Below are 22,273 nucleotides of genomic sequence, written 5' to 3'. Positions count from 1 at the left end.
TGCAAATACTTTTGTAACGCAAATTATTGCCTTCTGTTTGATGGGTTTCTATATGAGGGCTTTTCTTGAAGTACACAACATGAATATTTCCATGTCTAAGTTGCATTTTAAGTGACCATATAACTGTATATATTTCCATAGTATCCATTCAACCTACTTAAGAAGTAATAGTCGAGAAGTCCAATTCAACAAACATTTATTGAGGATTTAGCACAGAGAGAAAAGGAATCATTTATAGCAGGATGCTCATGTAAAATTTACTATTCAGTAGCCTTTGGTAGCAAATGCTTTAAGGAAAACTAAAAGAATTCTTATTTTTCTTTTAAGTGACATGAAAGGTTTTAAGTGTCTGACTACAGATATGGGCTTGGATTACAGATAAATTTTACTGCACAAATGTCACTGAAACACTGAACTACATCAAAGCAGTTACATGTTCACAAGCCCAGTTTTGGAATGTTCCCAAACTAGTCAATAAGACAATAGTGAATAACATAGTATTGACCTAAAGTTAGTTATGAACAGAATTCACAACCCCCTCCTTTGGCACATGACTTTGTAGAATCAATGACTTGGATTTAGGCCAGTAACTGAAACCAGGAATACAGGATAAGAGTGTCAAATTCACATCAGCTTTTCCCATTGTTCTTCTATCGACATTGACTGCATACACTTATTTAATAAATCTTCATCTCTTCTTTCTTCACTCATGTATGAGTCAGAATCATTTGTGATATCTGCAAGAAAAAGATAATGTCTAATTAAAAACAGCCAGCTGCATTTCATTCTGGAGTCTTAAGGTCATTTTAATTACAACCTTCAAAATGACTGGTTAAACGTTCCATCTTTTACTTGCAAGCCTACAAAGGTATTCCACACTTTGCAAAATGAGACTCCAGATGTGTAGTGAGTTCTGCAAATTATGTCCCATTTTTCCATTGACTCGAATTGCATAATCAGAAATCCCTAAATTCCCTGCGGCTGAATACTTTTAGCCAGGCAGTGGGGAAGGTAGCCATCAGCCTTGTACCGTGCATGGCATCTAAAGCTTTACCTGATAAGACTTAGCAGTTTAGTTTTTCCTTCTGGAATTCTTTTTTTGTTTTTAAAGGCAATTGGGCTTAAGTGACTTGCCCAGGGTCACACAGCTAATAAGTGTCAAGTGTTTGGTCTGAGGCCAGATTTCAATTCAGGCCCTCCTGACTTCAGGGCCAGTGCTCTATCCACTGCGCCACCTAGCTGCCCCTCAAATCCATTATCTTCTAAAGGAAATTCATCGTCTTTCCCCCAAACTTGTTCCTTTTCTAACTCCCCTGTTAGTGGCACTGCCATTCCCTTCACCATGCTTGAATCTTGAAATAATCTTTGACTCCTCCCTTTGCCCTTCACATCTAGTCTGTTCTGTTCCATAAACACTGCCTTTTATGTGCACAGCACTATGGTATTTAGGGTCTAGTTTTATCAGTTCTTCCTTGTTACCTCTTATATCTGTTCTCTTCTAACCATTTCTACTGCCCCAACCCTAGTCTCGGATCTCATTACCTTTCACTTAGACTATTACAAAAACATGTATCCCCTAGCTTTTTTTTCCTTCCAAACAGCCTATATAGCACTGTTAATTTAATCTTCCTAATTCACAGCTCTGATCACATCACTTTTCAGCTCAAAAGCCATCAATGGTTTCTTAGTGAATACTAAATAAAATTTAAATTCTTTAGCCTAACGTTCAAGGTCTTCCCACATCTGGCTCCAATCAGCCTTATCTCCCATTATTCTCCCTCACACATCTCTATGCTTTGATAATGTTCCCTTCTCTTAATGTTCTTGATGACCTAACTGGTAGACTTTGCTACCATGCCTCAGCTGCCTTCTCATGATGGAAGATCCTTCTCTATGACCTCATCTCCCATTGGTGAGTTCCTCCTAGAACCTCTATTCTGAGGAAGGGCCCAGGCCAGCCATCCTTCACTCTTCTCTCTGCTCCCCTCCTATGTCTAGATTAAACCTCTATGCCTCCTACTTTCACCTCCCCCCCTTCCCTTTTCAGATCCCGTTTACGTATTAGCTTTCTTTAGAAATGTAGGCTCCTTCTGGGCACAGGTTTTCTTTTTGCTTGTATTTGCATTCCCAGAACTAAGTGCTGTGCCTGGCACATAATAAGTGTTTAATAAATGTTTCTTGGGTTGACTTCTCTCCAATTGCACAGCCCTAATTCAGGGCTGTTGCAATAGCCTCTAACTGGTCTCCCTACCTTGGCTCTTCCCACTTAAATCCATTCTTTTTTCTTTAATTAAATTTTTACTTTTTTCAATCAGTGACTGAAATCTTCAATCTCCTTCCCATGTTCCTGATTCCTTTGAGAATGAAACAAACCAACCCTGTTATAAACATCGATACTCAGGGAAAACAAATTCCTCCTTTGGCACATCCAAAAGAAATATGTCTCAATATGAGTAGTATTTTTTATCCTGAGTCCTCTGGAATCACTTGTGTTGATCAGAGTTCTAACATGTTTTCAAAGTTGTTTATCTTTATAATAATGTTGTTATTCTATGCCCAAAGGACTATAAAACTGCATATCCTTTGACTCAGCAATACTAATACTAGGTCTGTATCCCAAAGTGATTTTAAAAGGGGGTGGGGGAGGACCTAGTGTACAAAAATATTTATAGTAGTTCTTTTTGTAGTGGCAAAGAATTGAAATTGAGGGGATGCCCATCAATTGGGGAATGACTGAACAAACTGTGGTATATGATTGTGATGGAATTCTATTGTGTTGTAAGAAATGATGAACAGAATAGTTTCAGAAAAACCTGAGACGACTTATAAAAACTAATGCAAAATGAAGTGAGCAGAACCTGAAGAACATTGTACACAGTAATAGCAATATTGTATAATGATCAACCACGAAAGACTTAGCTATTCTCAGCAATACAGTGATCCAAAATAATTCCAAAGGACTTAGGATGAAAAATGCTATCCACCTTCAGAGAAAGAACTGATGGGAGTCTGAATGCAGATAAAAACATAGGCTGGTTTGTTTTTTTACTTTATTTTTTTTGTTTTGTTTTGTTTTCTTATACAACATGACCAATAGGGAAATGTTTTGTATGACTGAACATGTATAACCTATATCTAATTGCTTGCCTTCTCAACGAAGGGAGAGAATTTAGAACTCAAATTTTTTTTTAAATGAAAGTTTAAAATTTACATGTAATTTGAAAAAAACATATTAAAGTGTTTTAAACCCAATATTATCATGCTGTTGAAATTGTTCCCTTTTCCCTCTGCATCAATTCATAGTTTCTGTATAACTGTCTCCAATCCATTCTCCACACAGTTGCCAGTGATTTTCTTAAAACAGGTCTGACCATTACTCAATAAATTCTAACGGCCCCATTTACCTCCAGGGTCAGATATAGTTCTCTCTGATTGGCATTTAAAACTTCACAATCTGGCCCTTTCCAGTTTCTTGCAACTTTCTTCCCTCCCACACACTGTACATTCCAGGGATACCAGCCTACTTTGCATTGGCTGTACCCTCATGCCTGGAATCATCTCCCACCTCTGTCCTCTAAGTCTTGATATCCCTGGCTTCTTTCAAGACTCAGCTCATATACCACTTTCTGCAAGAGACCTGCCCAATCCTCCCAGGCATTCTTCTATATATATCATGTATGTACTTACTTATTTACATGTTGTTTTCCCTATTAACATGTAATTAATATTAGTTTTCCCTATTAGTATGTAAGCTCTATTAGGGCAAGGATTATTTCTGTGGTTTTGTCTTTATATCCCTAGTACTTAGCCCACTGTCTGGCACATAATAAGCACTTAATAAATACTTGACTGATTGACCAACCTGGATTTCTAACTGTCTGCCCCTAACTCTGCCTTTGCTCATGCAATTTTCTGTCTGGAATGCCCTCCCTCCAAACTTCTGCTGTTGCATCTCTAACGACCTAGCTCAAATATTATTTCTTCTTTGGAGTTTCCCCTTATTTTGCTCCACCTCCCTCCCTCCCACCCACCCCAATTTTTTTTGTGCATCTAATCATATTCCGTTTCATACTATAAGCATCTGAATATATCTTTTATCTTTCTTATTAGGCTGTACATTTCTTTAGTTCAGAGATCATTATCTTCATCTTTGTATGTTGTTATTCAGTTGTTTCAGTCATATCTGACTCTGCAGTCCCACTTGGGGTTTTCTTGGCAGATATACTGGAGTGGTTTACCATTTCCTTCTTCAGCTCACTTTACAGATGATAAAACTGAGGCAAACAGGGTTAAGTGACTTGCCTAGGCTCACCCAGCTAGTAAGTGTCTAAGGCCAGATTTGTACTCATGTCTTCCTGACTCTGGGCCTGGTGCTGGCTACCCTCATCTTTGTATCTCCCTCTGTATCTAATACACCTTACGCATAGTGTTTGTTGTTACTGTTGTTCATAAGATGAGGACCAATGAAAGCTGAATGAATGTAACTATAGCCTGAATAGTCCTGAAGCTTGAGGCATCTGATTCTCTCACAGTCCTGTCCTTCATCAGTTCTGTAGCTACAAACCTGTGTCTCTCCAGTTTGTTTAGAATCAAGACTACTCGTACTGGCAAAAAGACTTAGCTGTTGACTCAGTGGGGTATGATGGCAATGGCTCTGGTTGTAGGGTCAGAACAGGCTGTTTAACTTCTTCCTGTGTCACTTACTACCCTTGGGTACAGACTTGGGTCAGATCCTTCATCTCTCTGGACCTCAGTTTCCTCATCCTCAAAGTGAGGGCTTGGACCAGATGGCCTCTAAGGGCTCTTCCACCTCTAGACCAATGATTCTGTCATCTCATTCTTGACTCTTACTCCGCGATTAGGTGTTTTTCTTTTAAATGAAACAAAACCACATTTCACATTTATTTGTAATGTATCAAGATGCGTATATGAAAATTAGATCCTCAATTCCCAATATATTCCAGAAGAGAAGTCAAAGTATATTTTATTGAAAGAAAAAATTTAAGCCTCATCCCCCATTTTTTGTCCCAATAGTCGATCTTTTTTTTTTTAATTGGGTATTTACCTGAGTGTCTGAAAGCTTTGTTGGGTCTCTGAAAAAACTTCAGTGACTTACATCTTGCTTTGGGTAAAGAGCCACAATTTAACCTGTAAAAAAAGAGAAATACTTTAATTCATCCAACAAAATGTACAGCTACAAAGTGTGTATGGGAGCCAAAGCAAGCTTTCTTTTGTTAAGCTTCTAGCACCAATCACAGAAGAAGCTCAGCCAGCCTTATGGGATTTTTTAAAAATTACTCCAAAGCTCAAAGCTTACAACTGTAGCAAAGGTTGAGCACTAAGCCAATCAACATCCCTTCTTTGCCAAACAAAGCTGTGTTAGGGTATCGTCTCTAATCTGGCAGAGGAGTACCCCCAGGACATATTGCTTCTACTTTGTCTTTGGATGGGAGAGGAGAGGACGCTCAAAAGCAAGACTAGCTTGAGTTGTTTCCCCTGTTTCAATGACTGACTGGCTTTTGCCATTCAACTCTACCTATGGTTCAGTTTTTTGGTTTGTTTTTTTTGGGGGGGGGTGAGGCAATTGGGGTTAAGTGACTTGCCCAGGGTCACACAGCTAGTAAGTGTCAAGTGTCTGAGGCCAGATTTGAACTCAGGTCCTCCTGACTCCAAAGCCAGAGCTCTATCCACTGCACCACCTAGCTGCCCCTCTATGTAGGCTTATTAAACATATCAAGCACAACAGTGGAGATATGAAGACAGAAATGGTCCCTGCCCTCAAAGAGTTTACATTCTACTGGGTGAATACAATAGACAGAAAAGTAAATACAAATTAAGTTCCAGAGGCAGAGAATGCTAACAATGGAAGTGATCAGGGAAGGCCTTGGGTAGGCCATGCCCTCAAATCTGGTTTGGGACAGAAGAAAGAACATGTCCTCATCTGTGGACTGACATTTTATGTCATAAGAAGGTTTCACTCTACCCTTGTCCCACATTTTTCTGTTCTAAATTCAACAAATGAAAAGCACCTAGGCAGGACTAGAGGTTTAATCTACATTTTAAGGCATCTGATTCCTTCAAAGCAGGCAATGACACACCCTTCTTTGTTCCTCCCTGGTTGCCAGAGGGAATGCTGTATGGCCTGTGTTTCCGCTGATGGCATAGCTATGACGCTAGAGTGTGGTGAGTCCAATCTCTCCAGCTGGTGTCTCCATGTGGTGCAGGGAGAATGCTGCTTCTGGGAATATCGTGGACTGATCTGACTTCTATGATGGGTAGAGATACCTTCAATAGCAATCAAAGCCAGGAGTTAGAATTGTCTTAGGCAAGGCATTGTGGGCAACAGGTTAAGAGCTGGACAATGACTCTGTGGGCACTTGCCTGGCTTTTGTGTGTCATGCTGAACCATGTGCATGTACTGTCTCTTCATCAGTGTCTTCAATGAATCCGTGCTATAGATCTTGGCGATGCTGCAGAGATAGCGCTTTTGACCCGTTGTGAGGTCTGGATGCTGAAATAAAGAAATTTACAATCCAAGTTACCGAACAGAAGATTAGCAGTTTAGCTTAAACTGAAAGGAAATGATCTCTAGTCAAATCTTCCTCTAGTGCCTCCTTGTGGCCTGGAGGTGATGCTGGGGTCTTGAAGGCTATGCCAGCAAAACATGTCCTCTAGAAAGTGGAACGGCATCAAGTGTGGGCACATCTGTCTGTCACTCAAGGATCTGCCTAGCTAAGTCCAGAGATGCTCATCATCACATTGGCTTCAGGGTTTGGAATCTTTTGCTAAGGCAAGTCTTGAAAGATAGGAAGGTAATAAGCATTTATTAGGTACCTACTCTATGCTAAGAGCTTTACAAATATAATTTCATTTGATCCTCAAAACAACCCTGGAAGGTAAGTGCTATTATGATCCCCATTTTACAGTTGAGGAAACTAAGTCAGAGGTTAAGTGAATTGCCTGGGGGTCACCCAGCTAGTAAGTGTCTGAGGCCAAAATTAGACTCAAGTCCGCCTGACTTCAGGCCCAATGCTCTATCCACTGCCCCACTAGGTGCCTCTAAATGGTCTTGAAGATCATCCATCCTTTAAGTCATAGAGGGATTATGATTGCTATTAACAAGAGGGAGACCCAACATTGATGAAATTACAGAAGAATTGAAGGAAATGTGCACAACATGTGTATATACATATATATACATATGTGGGCATGTATATATTTACAGATATATGTATATCTATAAATGTATGTATGTATGTATACATGTACATATACATACATATATATGAGTTTTTGAGTGGGGTAATACAACAAACACTGCATAGATATAAATATAGAAGTGATAAATAGTCATCAGTCTGCGTGTTCTGCTAGTATCCTCACAAACATCAGGAGAAAGTAAGGAAGTCTCAGAGAACACTCAGTGGAGCTTCCGTGACAAACTTCTAGGACACGGACAAGAATCATAGTGTATGGGCAGGGATGGATGGGTTGTGATCTACATCAACTAGAAAGAATATGTCCACATCAAGGAGATCACAGAGCCACTTGAGCATCCTTGTAAAAAAAAAAAAGTTCAGGCAGATTCCCTCAACTTACAGAAAATCTTCAGTAACCCTCTTTACCCTCCCAGCTACATGGCAATGACTATATGTGACAGCTGGGAGCTTTGCTGATCAGTGCAGGGCAAGAATTAAATATTATATTAGAAATGCCTATTTGCTGCCTGATTTCTTGTCTGTTTGCTCTAATTATTTTGAGGGTCAGAGAAACTGAGGTATGTTTTTCTCTGTCTCTCTCTGTTTCTGTCTCTCTATCTCTCCCTTCCTCTTTCCCTCCTCTCCCATTCGCTTCCCTTTCTTCCCCTCCCCTCCCCCTCTGTCTTCCTCCCTCTTTTCTCTCTCTTCCTCTGTCTCTGTTTCTGTCTCTCTGTCTCTTTCCCTCCCTCTTTCTCTCCTCCCCTCTTCTCTTTTCTCTTCCCTTCTCTGCTCTCCTGCTCCTCACCCCCCATATAGCTACCTTGGACTTTTACATTGGAAACCATTACCTTCTCTGGGCATTTTGCCATCAGAAGGATACACTTTCCTAGGGCAACTTGAGCCCTGGTTCTAATTCCCCATTGAAAAAAACAACAACCACAAAACTAGAGCCTAGTCAGAGTCTAGAAGAAGCAATAAATACTGAGTCTTCTCACAGAGAAGCTACAGTGATGCAAGCTTTAAGAAGAATGGATTCATTTGAAAAAGATTTATTGACTACCTGCTGTATGTATAGGATTCGCTTTGATTCAGCAAACATTTTTAAAGCATCTACTATGTACAAGGCACTATGGTAGACATTGGAGATACAAAGACAATTTTTCAAAAAACAATCCCTGCACCTGAGGAAGTAAATGTCCTTCTGGGTGCTTCAGATTGCTGTACTGGGTACAAATACCCTTTAAGAGGGTCTGGTTCATTTTTTTCAGCACCTTGCCTTTGAAATCTTTTCTTCTCTTCAACCAGAAACCCATCTGTAGTACACAAGACAGGTAGTTTCTCAAAAAAAATTTTCCTTTCCCATTAAGCATACCTTTAGAAATGGTGCATTCGTCGATTTAGGAATGTGAACGGTTTGGAGTTGAGGTGTGGTCCATAATTCCTGCAGCCTGGCTATGTGTGGTTCTACTTTTTGTTCTTCTTCAATTCTATCTGTGGCCCAAGAAGATATTAACATACAAATGTCAGGGAAGAAGAAAATCACTCAGTAATCTAATTAGCAAGACCTGTAAACATAGAAATGCCACCAAGGATCCTAGGAGAGCTCATCTTAGCAGTTTCTACATGTCAGACCGTTATGTCTGCCATCTGACTTAAAGACATGCAAACAACTTAAAAGGTACACAGTTGGACACTTAAAGAGGAATTTTTAAATCTACAATTTTCAAGTGTGAGCCCTAGGCAATGAAAAACAATGAGGTTTTTGGCTAGATTACTCACCATGGATATGGGGCGTTTGCTCTATACTTCGCAAGGTTGGTGAATTTTATCTTTATCATATAAAATTTGAAAAATGAAATCAGTAAAACCTGTATTCCTGCCATAAGTACTATGGTTAACAATTATACCTATGGAATAGGTTTTAAGACCAGGCTCACAAGAACAATATAGCAATCCTTGAGTGCCAAACTCCCTTGCTATTTCCGATGCATGCTGATTAGCATAAAAATTAGCCCCAGAAATAATTTCACTGGGAGAGTACTTGACATCAAGAAACAAAACAAAACAAAACCTTATTTTAAAACCATCATACTACTTTCAAAAAGAGAGAACATAAATTTGCTCCAATTCCCAAGAAAAACTTGGCAAGCCCTGGGTGGGGTTCCTTCGGAAAACCACCGTGGAATCATAGAAAACTCAGAGTGAGAATAGACTTGGAAGGCTATCAGGTCCAACCTGTGCCTGGCCTACAAAATCCTTTACAAGTGGGCATCCAGCCTCTTCACTTGCCATGTCTTGGGGACGGGCAGCCCACTCCACTGTGGGATACCTTTCATTGTCAAGAAGCTCTTCTTTCCATTAAGCCTGCATTTGCCCATTGGCAGCTTCTACCCATTGGTTCTTGGTCCTACCTTCGGAGGTGGGATGCCTCCTCCGTGTGACAAATATTTGAAGCCAGTTCACACATCCTTGCTAGTTTTCTCTAAGCTAAACAGTCTTGTTTCTTACCTGGAAGGGGAGGCCATCAGTATGTCCACTGAAAACACCATTTCTCTTTTTAAGTGAAGGGGAAAAAGTGACCCCCTAAGCAACTCTTGTGTTTTGAAGATACAGTTATCCCTTAAACATTACAACTTTTCACATCTCAACTTTCCCCATCAAGCATCAGGGTTTTAATATATTGTGGGTCAGCATAAGAAATTAAATGGGAATGTGGGGGGAGTTTTTTGGAAGCTGTGGTCTACATGAGAAGGCCAGTAGATACACAGAAAAAGTTTAGAAACTCAGAAATGCATAAAATATGTGTATAATATTATATAATAGCAATGTATTTTATCTTTTGATACCATAATAATTCAGATTTCTCTGGTATGAAGGGAGGGTCAAAAAATTTTATGTGGATTTTCCAGATTGAGGAGGTGCCATGGCCCTAATCCCTGAGACGTGGAAGGGATCACTGTACTCAATTGTGTATTCTTTCTGGCAGGATACAGAATACATTTGACCTCTGAGCTATGGATAATAAAAAAAAACCAGACATAAACTTTTAGAATACAGTATTTGTTTGGTGGAGAAGGAAGGTTGCCTGCAAGGAAGGTCAGCAGAAGGGAAAAGATTTTGCTGGATAATTCTTTGGTCGTCTCATACGAGACAAAGCTCAAAGGCTATTCTAAAGCACAGCTTAAACAAAAAACAAAAACAAAAACAGCCCCAACTCCAGCCCATCATGTTACATGTTACAGGCAAATTGTCCTCTTTGAACTATCCTAATTATACTTATTATCAGCTCTGTATGCTGTACTTACCAGGACATTTTGGATTCTGGTAACAAGGATGCCCAGCTGATCTGTTAAAAATAAACAGCATAAATAGCAGCATATGATCATCAGCAATTTGTGGGACCAGAAAAAGGAGAGAAATGAAAGAAAAGGTCATTTGGTTAATTGTACTTGCTGCTTCTTCTCTGGCCCCATTTCTCTTGGGCTTTGCCCATGCCTCAATATTTTCTCAGCACAATAATTATCTCTTAGATGATAACACTGTCACAGGATCTTTCAAACTGACTTGGTTCATATTTTCTGTGGTTGTTTTTTTTTTTAACAATTCTTGTGAAATCTATCAATAGACAAGCATTTATTAAGCACCTGCTATGAGCCAGCCACCATGCTTAGGCACTGGAGTTACAAAACAATACTGAAACAGTCCTTGCATTAGAGTTTAAAGTCTAGCCAGGGGAAATAACATGTGCATTTCTCAGGATATACAATACACCTCAGAGGTGATTTTGGTGGGAAGGCATTAACAGTTGAGGGGGAGCAGGAAAGACTTCATATAGAAGGGAATTTAAGCTGACCCTTGATGGAGAATAAGGATTCTGGGAGATAAAGGTAATGAGGGACTATGTTAGAGACACAGGAGATAAGTCGAGCAAAGATGGAGGTGGGTGCTGTGTGAGAGGAACAGTGTGAAGGCTAGTTTGACTAGATTGTAGAATACAGAAAGGGAAGTAATATATAATGATGTTGGTAAAGTGGGGTGGTGTTTAGCTCAGTGCCTAGCACATAATAGGTGCTTATTAAATATTTATTAATTGATTGATTGACTGTGAGGCATTTAAATTTCATTTAAAGGGCTTTAAATGCCAAATAGAGTTTATATTTGATCCTATAGAAGTAATACTCAACCAGTGGAGTTTATTGAGAGTGACATGGCCAGACCTACACTTTAGGAAAATTACATTGTCAGTTATGTGGAGAAACTTGAGCCAGCTAGGAGGCTAATGGAATAGTCCACGTGAAAGGTGGTGAGGACTTATGTGAATGGAGAGAAAAGGATAGATGAGAAAGATGTTGGGGAGGTAGAGAGGACAAGATTTGGCAACTGAGTCAATATGTGGAGTAAGAATGAAGAGTGGGGGGTAATACTGAGGTTTCAGCTTGGGTGACTGGAAGGTGGTGGGGCCCATGACAGAAAGAGAGAAGTCTGAAGGATGGGTGGGTTTAGAGTGGGAGTGGGGGGAAAGGTGAGTTCAATTTTGGACATGTTGAGTTTGACATGTCTACAAGGACATCCGGTTCAAAATGCTTAATGATTTGGAAACAAGAATCTGAGAATCAACAGTAGAGAGATAGCTAGAGTTATCTTTATGGATAAGTTATCTCATAGATAAGCTATCTCTATCTTACACATCTATCATATATACATTTATCTTATATAGAAATCACCCATCCACACATATAGAGTTATATGTGTGAATAGATGAGGTCACTGAGAAAGAACATAGAGAAGATAAGAGAGGATCCAGGATTAAGCCTTGTATAGCACAGTGGATTGAATGCTTGACCTAGAGTCAGGAACACCAGAATTCAAATCCAGCTTCAGATACTTATTGGTGTGACCCTGGGCAAGTCACTTAACCTCTATCTGCCTTAATTTACTCATCTATATGATGGGGATAATAGCATGTACCTCCCAGAGTTGTTATTTGTTGTTGAATAGTTTCAGTAGTGTCCAACTCTTCATTTTGGGGTTTTCTTGGCAAGGATACTTGGAATGATTTGCCATTTTCTTCTCCAGCTCATTTTACAGACAAGTAACTGAGGCAAACAGGGTTAAGTTGACTTGCCCAGAGAAACACAGCTGGTAAGTGTCTGAGGCTGGATTTGAACTCAGAAAGATGAGTCTTCCTAATTCCAAGCCCAGTGCTCTATGCACTATGGTGCCACTTAGTGACCAGATCTTAAAGTGTTATATAAATGCTAGCTATTCTTACTAACATTCCTACCCACAGATAGAGGTCAGGGTATGGATGATGATCCAAAAAAGGAGAACAAGAAGGAAAAATGCACATTGGTTCTCCCTCAACTGCCCTAATCACTCAGTTCCTCACTACCCATGATCTACTCCTCTATCCCTCCTCAGCCACAAAGTTAGTCACAGCCTTCATCTTGCCATCACCAACAAATGCATAACCTCCATGGTCAAGAATTCTGAAGTGTCCTTATCTGACCATAATCAATTGACTTTCCACCTCTCCTTCTGCCTTCCTTTATCAAATCCTACTTTTTGTCTACACTGTGACTGCCAATCCCTTTACCCCTCAGTTCTCTCCTAGTCTATGACCCCTAGACTAGTCACTGGCTCCTCTTCTTGCCATCTTGACCCCTTAGTGAACCAATTCAACTCTATATTACTCCATTCCATCTAAGAAAAATGATTATTTCTCTCTTGTATTAATAACCAATTAATATGGGGGAGGGGAGAAATCCAGGGGTTTTTTTCCCTTTCTATTTCCTCATTCAGAAACCAGCCCCTGTAGATTATTTAGCCAGTCTCTCATGACTTCACCTTCCCAAGGTCACGAAGGACAAAGGATAACAATCAACAATCTCTGAAGAACATTGCTGAGATTGCCCAAATCCTCTGGGTACATGTTTTTTGATCAATTAGAAAACCTTACGAAGAGAATCTAATCGAGGAGAATTCCTGCCCATTGTGTTCCACTCAGGCAGGCTTGGGTGGGGGTGGAGCCCTTTGTCTAGATTGCCAGGAGTGGTCTAGGGAAGAGATGAGTAAGAATGACATAATCAAAGTCACGTTTCCCCCAGCCCCTCATTAGAATAGGTCTACCTATCATTATAATATTCATTATCTCATTAATTGTTAACCAATCAGAGTTGACTTCTATCTGTGGAGAACACCTGCTCTTCTAAGGCTATATAAGCATTGGGCGGCCTCCATGGTTGTCTTTTGTTTATGAAAGGCAAGTGACCATCACTTTATTATTTACTAGCCATAATTAATGAAAATTAATTATTAATTACCCAGAACTTATATCTCTTGGATTTTTCATTCATCACACATCCCATCTCCTTTTATCAATTATCTTCATTTTCTTCTTGTCTACTGGCTCCTTCCTTACTGCTTACAAATATCCATGTCTCCCTCATCCTCAAAAACCCTCCCTCGATCCTTCCAGACCACCCCCCCCCATTATACTAGATCTCTACTGCCCTTTGTGGCTAAACTCCTTGAGAAGACCATTTATTCATAAAATAGGTGCCTCTACTTCTCCTCTTCTCACCCTCTTCTTAACCCCTTAAGATCTGGCTTCCAACCTCATTATTCCACTGAAAATGCTCTCTCCAAAGTTCCTAATGATCTGTTAATTGCCAAACCCAATGATCTTTTCCCGATCCTCATTCTTTTTGGCCTCTCTACACCCTCTGACTCTGTTGATCACGCTCTTCTCCTTGATACTAGGTTTTCAGGATATCACTCGATTCTGAGTCTCCTCTTATCAAACCATTCCTTCTCAGTATCCCTCGCTGGATCCTCATTAGAGGGTGTGTGGGCCACTGTCCCCACAGAGTTCTATCCTGGGTCTTCTTGTCCCTCTATCCACTGCACTTGGTGATCACATCAGCTCCCCTGTATTTAGTTGCCATTTCTTTGCTGCTGTTTATGAAATCCATTTATCCTGTCCACCTCTCTGTTGGCCTCCAATCTTGTATCTCCAACTGCCTTTCAGACATCTTGGACTGGATGTCCAGTAGACATCTTACTTAAACTCAACATGTCCAAAACTAAACCCTCCCCACTTCACCCTTCCCTATTACTATGGAGGGCAACTCTCAATCCCTCAGGCCCACAACATGGGAGTCATCCTGAACTCCTCACTATTTCTTACCCCCCCATATCCAATATGGTGCCCAGGTCTGTCAATTTTACGTTTGCAACATCTCTCAAGTAGGCCCCTTTGTCTCATCTGACACTGCCACTACCTTGGTACTGGCCATCACTTCATGCCTGGATTGTCGTCATAGCCTCTGGGTGGGTCTGCCTGCCTCAAGTCTCACCTCACTCCAATCCATCTTCCACAGCCACCAAAGTGATTTTCCTACAGTGCAGGCCGGATCATGTCACTCCTCTATTCAATAAACTCCAGTGGCTCCCTATCCCCTCCAGGATCAAATACAAAGCTTTCTATTTGGCATTCAAAGCCCTTCATAACCCACCCTCCCCTGCCACCTTTCCAGTCTCCTTACACCTTATTCCCTGCCATATACTCTTCCACAAACTAGACACTCCACGTCTCTATTCCAGGCACTTTCTTTGGCTGTTCCTCATGCCTGGAATGCTCTCCCTCCTCAACCACACCTACTGACTCCCTTGGCTTCCTTCAAGTCCCAACTCAAATTCCACCGTCTATAGGAAGTCTCTTTAGCCCCTCAATTCCAGCGCCTTCTCCTTGTTAACAGTTTCATATTTATTCTATATATGGCTTGTCTGTGCACAGTGGGTGGCTTGTTGTTGCCATCATTAGATTGGGAGCTCCTTGAAGGCAGGGACTGTCTTTTGACTCTTTTTGTATCCCCATTGCATATGCTCATTGACCAACTGCTGCCTCCCTGACATTCCATCTCCATCTATAACAACAACAATAGCTAGTACTTCAATAATGTCTTAAGGTTTGCAAAACACTTTACAAGTATCTCATTTCATCCTCACTATAACCCTGGAAGGTAGGTGCTATTGTTATCTCCATTTTTTTAAAATTTTTTTAGGCAATTAGGGTTAAGTGATTTGCCCAGGGTCACACAGCTAGTACTTGGCAAGTGTTTGGTCTGAGACTGGATTTGAACTCAGGTCCTCCTGACTTCAGGGTTGGTGCTCTATCAACTGTGCCACCTAGCTGCCCCTGTTAACCCACTTTACAGATGAGGAAAATGAGGCAAACAAGTTAAATGACTTGCTCAGAGTCACACAACTTGGGAGTGTCTGAGGCTCGATTCAAACTCAAGTCTTCCGGAACTTAGGTTTAGCATTCTATCCACTGTGCCCTCTAGTTGCCTTTGCTCTCTCTCTTCCCCTCCCCTTTTTAGAGTCCTCAGCTCTTTGCAAGGGCCATTCCTTGTGCCCCTCCTAGAGAAGGCTTTACTGGATTTCCTCAGCTCCTTCTCTTAAAATTACTTTGAATTTACTTTCCCTCTCTTTCTATGTATATGTATATATACATGTACATATCGATATATACTGTCTCTCTCCCCCAATGATAGAATGGAAGCTCCTTGATGGCAAGAATTATTTCATTTTTGTCCTGGTATCACCAGACCCTTATATCCTCAGTGCCTGGTGCATAGAAGGTGCTCACTACATGCTTACTGAATAAATGTTATTGATTCCCTGAAGTTTACAACAGCTTTGTGGGGCGGACAGTTCAAGTATCAGCTCCATTAAATACATAGAGGGAGCTTAAGTGCAGAGAGTGCACAGAGACCCCCAGCCAGGAAATATCCAAGACCTTTTGCCCTTCCCCCTACTTCATAGCTGCTGCTTAAGGTAAAGGTTGTTGTTGTGTCCAACTCCTTGTGACCCCTTTTGGGGTTTTCTTGGCAGAGATACTGGAGTGGTTTGCCATTTCCTTCGCCCGCTCATTTTACAGATGAGGAACCTGAGGAAAACAGCATTAAGCGACTTGCCCAGGGTCACACAGCTAGTATGTGTCAATTGTCTGAGGTCGGATTTGAACTCGGGTCTTCCTGACTCCAAGGCTGGAGCTCTATCCACTGTGCCAAGTGTCCCTCTGAGGCTGGATTTAGACTGAGGAAGATGAGTCGTTTTTAACAATTAGTAATTAAAGTGTAGGATGGACTTTTGATTATTCTGTAAGGATGCTCTGAACAGTGACTCTAGTATTAGGGTGACTCAGAAATGACAAGTTAAAGTGGTAATTTTTTATTTTATTAGGGAAGGTGCCATTGAGTGGGAGTGTTACTAGGAAGTGATTGTTGACTCAAAACAAAATCTAAAATGTTTTTCTAAAAATGAACAATTGAGTTAGGATAGCTGGGAATTTTTATACAGATTTCCTGCACAAAATAAGCTAATGAGTGCCTAAGAAAGACAACTGTCTCCCAACATCACTCCCACCCTGTTCTCTCTGAATTCAATCCGTATTTGCTAAACCCCTTCACCCTCCCAACCCCTCCCACCCCAAGATGTAAACTCCCTGATGTCAGGGTCTATTTATTCCATTTAGTGTCTTGGCATCCTCGAGCCTAGCACAATGCCTGGAACATAACAGCTACTTAATAAATGTGTGCTAGATTGAATTAAGGTCTGGAGCACTGTACCAGCCACAAAAGAAATAGAATATGTTATCTCTGCCTTAAAGAAGCTTATAATCTAACTGAAAATTGCTCTGACTTAACCCTTCTTAGCAATACAAGGATCTAAGACATCTCCAAAGGTCTCATGATGGAAAATGCTATCCACAAAGAAGAAAGAACTATGGAGTTTGAATGCAGATCTAAGAACACTGTTTGCTATTTTTTTTCTTCTGTTGTGTTTTGTTTCCTCTTTCTGGTGGTTCCTCCTATTGGTTCTAATTCTTCCTTACAACATCACCAATGTGAAAATGTTTAATAGGAATGCTATATGTATAGCCTATATCAGATTACACGCCATCTTGGGGAGGGAAGTGGGGAGGGAGTAAGGGAAGGGGAAAAATTTAAAACTCAAAAACTCATGGAAGTGATTGTTGATCATTTGAAATAAATTAATTTAAAAAAAAATTTTAAATTAAAAAAAAAGAAAAGAAAATTGCTCTGCATGAAGCAGTTACCATAGAGAATAGTTAAGGGCCAAACTGATATTGGTTGTATATGTAAGTGGAGTTCATGGATAATGAGTGATGACATCAGTAGTGGCTGAGACAGTCCCAGAATATCACCAAAGTATCTTCTTGGCAAACCATTCCAGCATCTTTGCCAAGAAAACCCCAAATGGTCACAGAGAGTTGGATACGACTCAGACGACTGAACAACAACAGTAAAAACAACATTTCCCCTTTGAGAAAAAGGGGGGGGGAGTGAAGGAGCTACCTCGTAGCTCTTGGGAGATTCTTCTCAACAGGGCCTTTGGCTTGCCCGCCTCAAAGTCTGAAGACTGCTGGGCTCCAGTTATTATCCACCTGAGGCTCTGAGCCTTGTCAAAAGTGAAATGTGGCCTTAGACTAGCAACCTACACTAAAAAAAAAAAATATCCAAAATGGATAACCGACCCAAATATAAAAGGTCACTCAAATAATGCATTTTTTTTAATTAAAAAATGTGGAGAATGGAAGGAAATGCCTCTCACAACCTCGGTTAGGGAAAGTATTTGTAACCAAACAAGGTAAACAGAGATTACATAAGACAAAATGGACAATTTTGACTGTATAAGATTTAAAAGCTTTTGCACAAACAATACGACTTAAATAAGACAAATTTAATGTGAAAAAAAATGTCTTTGCACCAACCATCTCTGCTAAAATTTATACCCAAGATGTATAGTGTGGGCATGTAAATATACAAGACTTTGTATTAGATTGTACATACATACATATATATATATACACATACATATATGTAATTATACATATGTACTGTTATAAATTATTAGGACATATAAATATAATTCTTCAATATATAAACAGGTAAAAAGGATATGAATGGCTTTCAGAAGAAGAAATGAAAACTATTAACAACTATATAAAAATGCTCCAAATTAAATATAAAAGCAATTAAAATTCAAACAAGGACCAGGGCCCCTTCTCTACAATGACTCCCTTCTCTCCAATGACAGAGCAGCCTTCTCACCCTGGAGAGACTTCAGCCTTCTGGTTCCCTGGAGGATCACTCCACCCCTGCAGCCCCTTCCTCAGTTGGGTGGTTTCCACTAGAACTTCCATTTTAAGGAAAGTGCCCAAAGTCTACCATGTTCCTTCCTTCATTCCTCCCTGGGCACTCCTCCTTGAGAACAGGTACTCTCTTTCTGCTTGTATATTCCCAGCACTTACCCCAGTAATCTGGCACACAATAAGCGCTTAATAAATGTTTGTGGACTTACTGGCCAATTTCACCTCATATTCATCAAAATGGCACAGATACAGGCAGAAAATATTGGAGGAACTATGAGAAGACAGGCACACTAACACTCTAGGTGGATCTATTTAGAATTACACAAAAACAAAACAAAAAGTCACTAAACTGTTCAGAACATTTGACCTAGCTATCTTCTATTTGTTATATATCCCAAAGAAAGTCAGAGGCAGAAAAGTCTCATACATGCCCCAGTAGTCACAGCAGCAGTTTCAGAGTCACAAAACAAATCTAAAGAAAGTAGAACTCATTGGGAAATGACTGAACAAAATGGTGGTGTAAGAATGTAATAGACTGTTACTGCCTCATATATAATGACAAATATGGAGATTTAGAGAGACATGACTTCCTTATTTGAACTGTGAAATCGATACAGAGTGAAGAAAGCAGAACCAGGAGAACAGTATACAAATGACTACAAACGTAAACGAGCACAATACCAAGACATAAAAATCCACACTAAATGCAACAACCAATCATGGTTCCAGAAGACTAATGATGAAACTAACACATTTCTCTCTTCTGAGCAGACAGGATAGGGGTGCAAAATGTTGTGTAAAGTGTAAGAAGCAGTCACTTTGTGAGTTGGTTTTGTGGAATTATTTATTTTAAGGGAGAAGGTATCGATAAAACTTTAAAAAGAAGAAAAATACCTATAGGCCATGGAATGGGGAATTTTCTGACGTTACAACTATTTGCATTTACTTCTAAGTTATATTAAAATGTATTCCTTTACACACATAGGCTCATGCAATCATGGAAGATGTTCCATGGAGGGTCCAAATGGAGGAGGGATTCATTGCCTATAAATAGTGAGTTCCACCAGATTCTACTGTTTGTGGATAACATTGTCCTGATTATATCAAAACTTAGAACAGTAAAACAAAACAAAAAGACAAAGACAAAACAAAACACCCTCTCCCAAGATCCATGATACTAAAAAGAGGTCAGCATAATAATCTAATACAGGAAAAGAAAAAGCAATAGAGGAAAAATGTCTATTGTCCAAACTGTGACAGGCAGTTAGATGGCTAGTATAGCCTGTATAGGAAGTACAGATGGACAGTGAGCTGGGCCCAGAGGTGAACAAGTAGGAGAGAGTGAAAGCTTCTACTACGGTGTAGTGAAAAGGGAATTGTCTTTTTTTAAATTTTTAATTTGTATCCCAGTGCTGGCATATTATTAAATGCTTGTTGAGTGACTAGATTGGATTACATTTTGGAAATTGCAATGTCTTCTCTATCATACACACATATGTATGCATGCTCACATATACACCACACCACACACACACACACCTTTTTTTTTTTTTTTCAACACAAATGTTCTCCCAGAACCGAAGGGTGGTGAATCTCGGAACACAACAACCGCTAATGAATCATAGTAGTTGGTGACTCCAAGGACAATGGAAAAGACAAATAGTAGGCTAAGTCAGCCGCAACATTAGACATATGCACAAAAAGTGGCATAAAAAATATAATCCAGGAAAAACGTAATTAGAAAAGGTAATAGGCTAGCCATGTACTGAGAGTGAGGAATGGACAACTCCAGGACTGCCAGCAGAGAAAAAATATTTTTAAAAAGGCCTGGAGGAAGACCTTCTATGCACTGGATGGATCCTCAGTCAGTCAGTAAACACCTACTAATCAAATCTATGGAAGAGTATGGTATGGAGAAGAACCGGAGGATCGGCTGGATGGGATGTTATCTATAACAGTGGAAATAATACTAACAACATTGAGGTAACAGCTCTAATTAAGTGCTGACATATTATAAGGTCTAACTAGAGCTGGATCTAGGGACCTGAAGGGCAACCTAGTCTAACCTTCTCCATGACTATGTGAGCCTATGAATTTAAGGGAAAAAATTTCAATATAATTTTAAACATAAATGCAAACAAACTTAACATCAGGAAATTCCACATTCCATGACCCAAAGGTGGCTTTTTTTTTCCTTTAAAGGTAGTCTTCTTCTTTCTAAAGTTTTACTGATGTCTTTGTTTTTAATCCCAGTTACTTATTTGTAAGGATGAAGACATTGAAACTCTGCTCCCTCCCTACCCCAGAAGCCTTGTCTGTCCCTAAACTGAGCTACCTGGAGGTCTTAAAGGCATAAAACCTTTGGTTTGTAAGGGGAAAGGTCGAATGGTATGGAATCAGGAGCCAACTAAAAGTAACCCATTTATTCTTTCACTCATTCAACAAATTTATTAGTTGAATGAATAAAATATAATTAAAAGCTATTTCAAAAAGAATCCACCCTTTATTATCCCTTCTCTCGCATAAGGATTTTCCTTAATTTCAAGAAGGCTAAAGAAATACACATCTGATGTCTCACAGCCCGCCCCAGGGACAAGAACCCAGGCGTCTTGCCTCCCAGGCTATTGTCTTAAGCACCTGGGGTTTTCTATACTGCTCTTATCGAAGCTTGCCATTCCTGTCTTTTTTCTGGTGGCCCAGCGCCCCCTCGGGGTAGAAGCCTCCACCGTGGCACCCACCCAGGTGAGTCATTGCACCAAAAGCCTCCACGGCTGCTGGGAACCTTCCCCCAGCCCCTGGCCCCACTCCGACCGTGAGTCACGCTGTCCTCTCCCCATCCTCGTCCCATCAGCAAAGGATGCTTGTCCACCCTCTGCTAGAATCCCCTCCTCCCTCTTCGCCCGTGGCTTATCCATCCGTGACTAGCTACCCGCTGCCCTCCGGGCAGGGCAGAGGAGAGGGGAACTGCCTGCCCCCCCCATCTCTTCGTGCAAGCCTGCGGGGCCCCGAGTCTCACCCGCCGCTCCCGGCTGCAGCTGACAGCTCCGACACCCGGCCATCCTCCTCCACCCAGGGAGGCGTCTGCATCTGGCCCGGCATCTTCTCCGAGGGGTCCCCAACGGCGACGTCCAATGCAGGGAGGGAGGGAGGAAAGCTTCCCCCGTTCCTCCTCCGGGCTTCAGGGTGTGTGCGTCAGGCCGGGGAGATGTTGGGGTGACGGGGCGCTGAGCCTCCACCCCGGCCGCCTGCTTGCTTGGCCCCTTCCCTCCCTCTCACTCCTCCTGGGGCTCCCGCTGGCTAGAATCTGGTGGGGCAGTGGGAACGCTGGCTAGGCGCGGAACGCTACCGAGAGGCACGTTTGCATCTTTCGGGGCTGAGGATGCCCGGTAAACGGGAGGAGCTCGCGCATCCTAAGCAGGAGATGACGCCCAGTGCATCCTAAGCACGGAAGTGTGGGCACGCCTCCGTACGGGATCCCTCAGCTGGAAATATAATAATTATCATTACTATTATAATTGTAATTTAAAACATTTTAAAACCTCCCAGCTAAGCTCTCTGTTCAGAACATCACCCCAAATAGCAATGCCCGGGATCTGCCAGAAGCCTGGCTAGGCGGTGGCTCCAGGGCAGTCCTAGGCAGGGATGTGCTCCCGCCCCTCCCGCAGGTGGATGGGTGGATGGTTGGTCCAGAGCCAAGCTTTATTCCTGGATCAGACCTCGTCCATTCTGCGCCTGCGTGCCTGTCGAGCTGCTAAGCGAACCCAAGTTGACCTCAGCGTCGTTCTCTACTCTTTAGAAAGCCTGGCCCTCTTGAAGACCCGTAGTAGGAGGCGGGACGGCGAATGATAGAACGGGGCGGGGACAGAGGGCGGGACCTCGGTCTCGATTGGCT

General features: G+C 41.2%; 1 protein-coding gene across 1 annotated transcript; it reads right to left on the bottom strand.

Annotated features, from left to right (window-relative positions):
• Positions 1-179: 179 nt before the first annotated feature.
• FAM216A (family with sequence similarity 216 member A) lies at positions 180-22,169 on the bottom strand. Its single transcript, XM_027853462.1, has 7 exons — positions 21,398-22,169; positions 10,505-10,545; positions 8,572-8,690; positions 6,382-6,511; positions 6,099-6,285; positions 5,066-5,148; positions 180-737 (listed from the first exon to the last, which is right to left on the bottom strand). Exons 1-7 carry the CDS (start codon positions 21,478-21,480, stop codon positions 625-627), a joined length of 756 nt encoding a protein of 251 aa, XP_027709263.1. The 5' UTR covers positions 21,481-22,169; the 3' UTR covers positions 180-624.
• Positions 22,170-22,273: the final 104 nt, after the last annotated feature.

This window comes from Vombatus ursinus, unplaced genomic scaffold, assembly GCF_900497805.2.
Source record: "Vombatus ursinus unplaced genomic scaffold, bare-nosed wombat genome assembly UNPS02009994.1, whole genome shotgun sequence".
Classification (NCBI taxonomy): Eukaryota; Metazoa; Chordata; class Mammalia; order Diprotodontia; family Vombatidae; genus Vombatus; species Vombatus ursinus.
Note: the sequence above shows the minus strand (reverse complement) of the source record. Positions and strands in the feature narration are given on the sequence as shown.

Bases quoted from the DNA above. Each gene is read 5' to 3' on its own strand.
- FAM216A (XM_027853462.1), bottom strand. From the start codon at position 21,480: ATGCCGGGCCAGATGCAGACGCCTCCCTGGGTGGAGGAGGATGGCCGG. The intron at 8,691-10,504 runs GTAAGTACAGCA...CTTGGGCCACAG, and splicing joins CCAGAATCCAAAATGTCCTG to ATAGAATTGAAGAAGAACAA. The intron at 738-5,065 runs GTAAATACCCAA...TTTTTCTTGCAG, and splicing joins CAAAGCTTTCAGACACTCAG to ATATCACAAATGATTCTGAC.